At 62.9% G+C, this 8439-nt stretch overlaps 1 protein-coding gene across 4 annotated transcripts; it reads right to left on the bottom strand.

The window, feature by feature from the left end:
* Positions 1–4955: 4955 nt before the first annotated feature.
* On the bottom strand, positions 4956–8330 carry LOC116075238 (granulocyte-macrophage colony-stimulating factor receptor subunit alpha-like). Of its 4 annotated transcripts, none has more exons than XM_031348292.1 (11): positions 8217–8330; positions 7985–8148; positions 7710–7866; positions 7478–7607; positions 7201–7382; positions 6948–7075; positions 6822–6851; positions 6603–6732; positions 5358–5454; positions 5193–5265; positions 4964–5098 (listed from the first exon to the last, which is right to left on the bottom strand). In XM_031348292.1, the coding sequence occupies exons 1-11, from the start codon at positions 8299–8301 to the stop codon at positions 5069–5071; spliced, it is 1206 nt and encodes a 401-aa protein (XP_031204152.1). In that variant the 5' UTR covers positions 8302–8330; the 3' UTR covers positions 4964–5068. The 4 variants fall into 4 exon arrangements, 3 of the variants coding, with proteins under 3 accessions (XP_031204153.1, XP_031204152.1, XP_031204154.1); XR_004112476.1 differs by lacking the exon at positions 4964–5098 and adding an exon at positions 6181–6238 and having other exon boundaries at positions 5250–5265; XM_031348293.1 differs by lacking the exon at positions 5358–5454 and having other exon boundaries at positions 4956–5098.
* Positions 8331–8439: the final 109 nt, after the last annotated feature.

Raw genomic sequence — 8439 nt, 5'->3', positions numbered from 1 at the left:
AAACATTGAGAAGTCGGGGAAGAGTCGGGAGGGGGTCGCAAGCGAAGGTCGCCAACCTTGAGCGAGGTCAGGCTTGTCACAGGCGTAGCTGTATCTCGGCGTGAACTTCCCTCAGAGGTAAGCCGAGAGTCTGCAGAAAGTCTCTCGGTTTAATTCCCTAGGTGACCGCCTCGGGCGGAAGCCGCCAAAGGCCTGAGGCTGCACCGGGCGTGGGAGGCAGCGCAGGCACCGTGGGAGCGGGATTTGAACTCTGCGCGTGGTTCTGTGATGTTGCTGCCGTTTACCCTTCCGTGTGTCCCTGAGGCTACGTTAACCGCACGGACAGGGGAAGACGCAGAAGGCCCAGCATGCTCTCTGCCTGTGTCCTCAGGACGATTGCTGTGATTCATCATCTCAGAAAGGAAGAAAATATAAAATGCAGGGTTCAGGGTTCAGAGAGAACTGGCTCACAAGGAAGTCGAAGGAAACTTAATCCTCCGATCTGGGCGATCAAACGGTGACGTGCGGTGACGTACGGTGATGTACAGTGACGTGCGGTGACGTGTGGTGACGTGCGGTGATGTGCGGTGACGTATGGTGATGTGCGGTGACGTGGGGTGACGTTCGGGAAAGTTACACCCAGCCAAACACGAACTAACAGTTTTCGGGAGGAGGCCTGGATCACGTGACGCATTATTATTACCGTGTGTTGTTTCATGTGCTCGTTGGAAGGTCGGGCGCCAAGCTCTGGATTCTGTGACCACATCACAGTAGTCGGCATGGTCTATCTGTGTCTTCTGTCAGCTCCTCATGGATGACGTCCCCTCGTCCTCTTCCCTGGAGGAGAGGGTGGCTTCTCCACAGTTCTGGAAGGGGCAAGACCAGGAGTGAAGAATGTGAGGCAGGAGGATGACCTCCAGGAAAGAGTATGAGGCAGGGGGATGACCAGGAGTGAAGAGTGTGAGGCAGGAGGATGATCAGTAGTGAAGAGTGTGAGGCAGGAGGATGACCTCCAGGAAAGAGTATGAGGCAGGGGGATGACCAGGAGTGAAGAGAGTGAGGCAGGAGGATGATCAGGAGTGAAGAGTGTGAGGCAGGTGGATGACCAGGAGTGGAGAGTGTGAGGCAGGAGGATGACCTCCAGGAAAGAGTATGAGGCAGGGGATGACCTGCAGCCACTGTCTGATGAGCACAAGGATCCAGCGAGAGATGGCAGCTCTCCCATGGGTCTTCCCTCCCCTCTCAGCGAGTCCCATGGCTGCTGCTGCCACAGCTGAGCACAAGCTTCTCTCTTGAGGTGGCTGATCAGAGAGCCCGGGCCCCAGTACCCACCCTGCACACACTGAGAAATGGCCCCTTCCCGAGGACTTGGAGCGGGGCCCGCGGGTGACACGCGGTGTGGGGTGACACGCGGTGTGGGGTGGGCCCGCGGGTGACACGCGGTGTGGGGTGACACGCGGTGTGGGGAGGTGTGAGCCCCGCGGTCCCGGGAAGACACGAGCGCCACCCACAGGCCTGCGCTTGGCGATGGAAACGTGACAACCCGTTTCCTGTCCCCACTGTGGCCGCTCTGGGTGTCAGACTCATCGGTGCACGGGCTTCTCTTTCCCCCCCGGGGGTGGCAGTGGCCACGTCACGTTGTCCCCTAGGGGTGTGGGTTCGAGCACAGCTTTTCCCGTCCCAGGGTAGTCACAGTGAGCTGGGCTTCCATCACGCTCATCGTCCTGGGGACTCCGAGTCTAACCTAAAGCCGCCATCGCCCTCGTGGAGCGCGTGGGGCACGGCGTCCCCTTCCCAGTCCTCAGGGGAGGCCCGAGGTCCCGACGCCCCCGAGATGCGAGGGTGCCCCGCTTCCAGGTCCGGCACACGTGTCTGTCTGTCGTGCCTCGCTGGGACAGCTTGACCTCCGACCTCCGACCTCCGGGATCCATGTATACCAGGCTGTCCCGTGTCACTCTTCACATAGCTCAGGCTGTCCCAGGACTATCACTATGTAGCCCAGGATGTCCTCCTTCTCTCTCCAAGTACCCCAGGGTGTCCACAGCCTTTGTGCTTGTGCAAAACCTTCACACATTGTCTGCGTCCGTGGAGTTTCTCTGCAAAGGTTTGCCCCATCACTCATCAGTGTCTTCTTTTCTGCATTGATAACCGTTGTGAAAAGATTTTATCACATTAATGACATTTGTAAGATTTCTCTTCAATGTGTTTTCTGTTATGTATTCAAAGTTGTCTATGTTATGCACATGTTGGAAAGAAATAAAAGAAACTTCTAAGGACCGCCTTTTCCTTACCAACCACGACTGGAACGGCTTCTCCGAAAAATTTCATTTTAAAAAACAAAAAGAAATACAAAATTAACATAAAAATACAGTGCCAACAGGCTCGCCCAATGGCTTAGCTCTGCATTTTATGTGATTTAGTGACAAATGGTGAATTACGGCAGCGCGAGAAGAAAGCTGAAGGGTCGGCCGCAACCACAACACTGTAGACACGAGAAGCCAAACGTGTCCGTGTAAAACAGACATGGGGCAAACCTGGAGCAGAGTGACCCTCCCGCGGGCGAGCCGCCATCCGCGACGTTACTACGCACGCTCTGCCATGCGCCCACACAGGACTCCGCCATGATCGTCCACCGAGAGGCTCCACCCAGCGTCTGACTGAAATGAACGCAGAGATCCACGGTCAGACGTTGACTAGACCTCAGGGTTTTTATGGAAGAGTTGAGAGTGGGATCGAATGCCCTGAGGAAGACAGGAACTCCGCGGACTCGAACTTGGATCCTTGGAGATGCTCAGAGTCCGAGGCACCAACAGACAGCACACGCAGGCTGACTGTGGACAGCACGCGCGCGGGCTGACTGTGGACAGCACACGCAGGCTGACTGTGGACAGCCCACGCGGGCTGACTGTGGACAGCACGCGCGGGCTGACTGTGGACAGCACGCGCAGGCTGACTGTGGACAGCACACGAAGGACAGCACACGCGGGCTGACTGTGGACAGCACACGCGGGCTGACTGTGGACAGCACACGCAGGCTGACTGTGGACAGCACACGCGGGCTGACTGTGGACAGCACACGCAGGACAGCACACGCAGGCTGACTGTGGACAGCACACGCGGGCTGACTGTGGACAGCACACACAGGACAGCACACGCAGGCTGACTGTGGACAGCACACGCGGGCTGACTGTGGACCGTCTTTGGTCGCCGCCATGTCTGGTCTGAGGGAGAGGATGCACTGAGCCCGGCGGGGACCCGGACCCCAGACGCCCTCAGAGGAGAACGGGCAGAGACACTGAGGCGGGGAACCTGGGTGGGGACGGTGATCAGGGTGACAAAGAACACACGCGTTATCGGTGAAAGAAAAGAAATAACCAAAGAAAAATACAAATCCTGACTGTGTGCACACGAACTTCTCCGCAGTCTGGGAAGAATCCGCGTAGGGGAGCAAACGCCGGCCCCGCCCACCCCCCGCCGCCCGTCCGTCCGTCACTCAGAGTCACCCCGGCCTCAGCTCCGCCAGGAAAGCCAGGCTCGAGGACGCCGCGCTGTGGAGGAGATTGTGGTTCAGTCACAGCGTCACCGTGTTCGTCCCGTCTGACCTCAGCGACCCTCGTCGTCTGCAGGAACCCCCGCACCCCAGAACCGCGCACCCCCGCATCCGGCACCCCTGAACCCCTCGAACGTCTGAACTCTCTTCTGACTCTCAGGGAAACGTCGTGAAAGACGCGTTGTGTGAGATCAGAGACGAAGGCTCATCTCTCCCACACACAGCGGCTCCGAACTCCAGTGGACAGGAACTAGGAACGCGCGCACGGGGGGAGGAGCTGTGACCGAGGGTCGGTCACGCCACACTCGTGGTCATGCCCCTGCCTCGGGTCCATCGGTGGGGCCTTGTCTCAAACACATCGGGCTTCGCCTCCCCGAGGCTGAGATCCACGGCGCGGGCGTTTCCGGGGGAGCGCGACGCGGGACCAGGAAACCCTGCCTCCTTTGTCCGTCGGTTCCAGACTCGGCCGTGGGAAGTGTCGCACGCGGGGCGCGATCTCACGTACACGCCCACGCGGGCGCCGCATGAGTTCACGGCCATCTTATCCCTTGGACTGGAAATGAAGACAGCGAAGACGCGGGAGGAGAAATGCGGTTTATTCACAGCACGGAGCGCGGCGCGGGGCGAGGAAGCCGCGAACATGGGACACGAGCGTCTGCGCTCACGGGAGAGCGATGTCGGGGAGGCGCGGGCTGTGCGCACGGCACGCCAGGGTGCAGGGAAGCGGAGGGGGGCGGGGACGGGGGGAGCAAGGCCGACGCGGTCGCTCAGGACGGGGAGGAAGCCGTGGCGGGAGGCGGACGGAGGAGAGAACCGGGTGCGAGCGCGGCCGGGTCCCCGGATCCCCGAGCCCCGCCGCAGCCGCCCGAGCCCCGCCCGCAGAACCGGAGCACGAGCGCGAACCCCGAGCGTTAGAGACGAGAAGAAAAAAATGAAGACGGCGCTAAAAACAGAAGAGCGAGCGTCAGGGATTCCGAAAGCACGAACCGCGGAGGATCCGGAAGGAAGCGGCTTCGTCTGCGGTGGGTCGGGGGCGGGGCTCCGCCCAGCGCCCAGGATGGCCCCGCCAACCCCTGCCCTCCTACCGTCACTCAGAGTCACCCGGGCCTTAGCTCCGCCCAGCGCCCGCTCCCAGGATGGCCCCGGCCCCGCCCACCCCTGCCATCCGTCCGTCACTCAGAGTCACCCTGGCCTCAGCTCCGCCCAGCGCCCGCCCCGCCCCTGGCTGGCCGCGACCCCGCCCCACACCCCCAGCTCCGCCCTCGGAGGCCGCGTCCGTCAGTGTGCCCGGCCTCCCGGCCCCGCCCCCCCGTCCGTCTGTCACTCAGAGTCACCCCTGCCTCAGTTCCGCCCAGCGCCAGCCACGCCCGATCAGGAAGCGCCCTGGGGCGTGAGACCGGGCGGATGGACCTGAGGCAGGGGGATGACCGCGAGTGCGTTCCCGATCTTTATTTCCGTTTTTAATAAAAAAATAAAATAAAAAACTGGAAGTGAGGGGCGGGGTTTCCTGTCGGGACCGGAAGTCCCCGCGGCCGCCGTCTACGCGCGCGCCAGGTCGCTCCTCAGGGTCTGCGGGGATTCGGTGGGGAGAGGCGGGGTCAGAGGGCGCGGGGCGGGGTCAGAGGAGGCCCCGCCCCCCACGCTCGGCCCGGCGACCTCTGACCTCGGGGTTCACGCGCTCGTCGTCCGACACGCGGTCCTTGATCCGGGGCACGGGCGGGAAGAGGCGCCGCCACCTGGGGTCGGGGGTCGCGGGTCATCCCCCTGCCTCAGCTGCCCTCCCTCACTCACTCGCGGCGATCCCCCCGTCCCCGCCCAGCACCAGCACCTGCCGCAGGCCGCCCCGAGGCCCAGCGCACACAGTAGGGCGGCGCAGGCGGACGCTGCGTACGTGAAGGCTGCGGGCACTCGGGACTCCTCGGAGCCTGGGGGCGGGGACGGGAGTGGGCGGGGTCAGGGCGGGGCCGCGGCAACCAGAAGTCCCGCATCTGGGGACTGGGTCGACTTCAGCAGGGCTCGGGGTCATTAGCATAGCCCCGCCCCCGGAGGAGCGGGGAGGGCTTCTCCATTAGCATAAATCTGCATACAGCGCATCATTAGCATAAACGTGAATGGGCACGAGTGGAGCAAGCACTTGCAGAACTGGGGGTGATTAGCATAGCCACGCCCCCACCACGGAGCTCACCAATATACAGAAGGTAAATTTGAATAATAAACAGGAAAAAGAGCATAAAACAGATCATTAGCATAGACCCGCCCTCACCCAACATCGCTCATTAGCATAAAACATGAAAATTTGCGTGATAACCAGGGAGGATTAACATAAGCCCGGGCTCATTAGCATATCATTTGCCGGCGCATAATTTACATAACCGGGGCCTAGTAGCTCCTTAGCGGAAACCAGCATAGCCAGCGCATCCTGAGCTGAACCTGAGTGATTAGGATAGCCACGCCCCCAGCAGTGCGACCAGCATTGCTCATTAGCATGAAACAGGGAAATTTGCATGTTAAAAGGGGGAATTATCATAACCCCAGGCCGATTAGCATAACAAGGGAACAGCTGCATGATGAGGCCTGACTAATTAGCATGCGAGTCATTAGCATAAATCAGCAAACTCAAACGGTAATTAGCATAGACACCAATGGCTTACATTGCTGAGTTTGCATAGCTTCGGTGATTATCGTAGCCACGCCCTCAGCCTGTGCAGCCTGCAGCGCTCAATAGAATAAAGCAGGGACATTTGCATAATTAATACATATAATTAGCATAGATTGGCTGATTTGCATAAGCGCGGCCGGGCTGCTTAGCATATACCCAGGCCTACCCTCATGAGCATACATTCATTTTCATAAACGCCCCGCACTGGGCGGAGCCAGGGTTAGGGTATGCGCTCAGGAGCAGGCACCTTGCACAGCCAGAGCAGTCAGGACCCCGAAGCCCCGCCTCCTGTGCGTGTGGGCGGTACCAAAAGGCAATTGGCGGGACTTAGCGGGTGACCCCCTCAGGCCCCGCCCCCGGGTCGCCCGAGGACCCGCCCCCAGGGACTGTGCCAAGTGGGCTTCGTGACGTCACCAAAGGTGTTGGCGGGGCTCCAGTCTCCCCAGCGCCCGGTGCGCACGTCACCCGCGCGGACCCGGACTTCATGGCGACCGTGGGGGGCGGGGCCTGGGATGGCGAAGTGCGTCTGTTCCAGGAGGAGCGCCTGGGGGCGGGGCCGGGACAGGAAGTAAGTGGGCGGTGCTGCGGCAGGTGAGGTGGGCGGGACCATTGCAGGGTCAGAGGTTACCATACCTTCCTGGCCTCGCTCCCAGGCTCCAAGCTCTGTGGGGAGGAAGTGGGCGTGACCGGATGTCAGGAGAGGAGTGACAAGACATGGGACCCAGCCCCTCCCTCGGCCCCGCCTCCGGCCCCGCCCACCTTCCACTCCACCTCGAACCGGAAATCGGGGGCGGACATCGGTGCCCAGGTCGGGGGCGGGGCCCAGGAGACCATGCAGTGGGCGGGGCCGCAGGACGACGTGACGTTGACGGGCGGGCCGAGCCGCTCTGGGGGGGGGGGCGGGAGGTGACAAGGCGTGGCAGGAAGTCCCGCCCACAGACAGGAAGTGAAGACACAGAGGACAGAAAGTGACGTCACCAGGGTCGGAAAGTGGCCCCGCCCCGCCCCTCACCGATGCGCTTCAGCACCAACATGGCGTCCAGGAAGCGCGTGGGCCCCGCCCGGCTCCGCCCGGTCACGGCGACGTATGCACGACTCTCCTGCAGCAGCTCCATGCCCTCGGCCTGGCAGTGCCTCGCGGGGTCATGACCCGAGCGTGGGGGCGGGGCTGAGCAGCGCGCGACCTCGTGACCCCTGCGGGGGAAGGGGGTGGAGCGGCGACATCATTTCCATGGCGTCTCGGCCCCGCCCATCCCGATGACGTCACGGCCCCACCCCACCCAGCTCACGTGAGGTCACGCACGGTCAGCGCATACTCGATGTCCCCCGCTGCGGCCGGCCCCGCCCTCCACGCGCACCACAGGAAGCGCGCCTCGCGGATCTCGCAAGTCAGGTTTTCGGCGCCGGAGCCGAGCGCGCCTGTGGGGTGGGGACAAGATGGCCGCTTCCGGGTGGGTCGGTGACGTCAGCCAAGATGGCCTCCCGGCGGCGGTGACGTCACCCGGGAGCCCCGCCCCTCACCAGCATCGACGAGCCTCAGCTTTCCCCGTGCGGTGGCCCCGCCTCCCGCAGCCGCCGACTCAGCCCCCTCCGCGGCGGCGATCTTGGCGTCCACCTCCAGCGTGACCCCGTGGTGCAGCACCATCACCTTGAACCGGCAGGAGCATGAGCCCTGGGGCTGCGGGGGGAGGGGCCGGGGACAGGAGTGACGTCAGTGCAGACAGGAATGACGTCAGCACAGAGGGCGGTGACGCCATCGGACAGGAAGTCCCGCCCCGCGCCCCCTCCCCGCTCACCAGCGCCAGGAGCCTCCGGCCCGCCCCCGGCGTGGCTGTGCATGACGTCACCGTGACGCCGGCATCGCAGGCCCAGGTCAGCGTCCAGGTCGCTGGGTCGAAGTTCACGGCCAGTGCGGGGCCGGCGGCGTCCGTAGTGGGCGTCGGGGTCACCGGGGTCAGGGCTGGAGGAGGGGCGGTGAGATGGAGGAGCCCCGCCCACCCGGCCCCGCCCAACCGTGACGTCACTCACCCACCAGTCCCGGCCCAGAGGGCGGGACGGGCGCCGGCAGGAGCAGGAGCAGTGCGAGCTGAGGCAAGGGAGTGACGGCGAGCATGGCCGGGGCGGGGCCGGGGTGACGTCACCTGGGGCGGCGTCAGGGTGAGCGGGTGGGCGGCATGCCCCTGCCTCAGCTCCTCTCACTCACTCACTCACTCACTCGCGGTCATCCCCCTGCCTCAGCTCCCCTCACTCA

The sequence above is a fragment of the Mastomys coucha genome, unplaced genomic scaffold (assembly GCF_008632895.1).
Source record: "Mastomys coucha isolate ucsf_1 unplaced genomic scaffold, UCSF_Mcou_1 pScaffold3, whole genome shotgun sequence".
In the NCBI taxonomy this organism is placed as follows: domain Eukaryota; kingdom Metazoa; phylum Chordata; class Mammalia; order Rodentia; family Muridae; genus Mastomys; species Mastomys coucha.
This window is presented reverse-complemented; position numbering and strand designations above follow the sequence as displayed.

Bases quoted from the DNA above. Each gene is read 5' to 3' on its own strand.
- LOC116075238 (XM_031348292.1), bottom strand. From the start codon at position 8,301: ATGCTCGCCGTCACTCCCTTGCCTCAGCTCGCACTGCTCCTGCTCCTG. The intron at 8,149-8,216 runs GTGAGTGACGTC...CCCCTCCTCCAG, and splicing joins CTCTGGGCCGGGACTGGTGG to CCCTGACCCCGGTGACCCCG. The intron at 5,099-5,192 runs GTCAGAGGTCGC...GAATCCCCGCAG, and splicing joins ACGAGCGCGTGAACCCCGAG to ACCCTGAGGAGCGACCTGGC.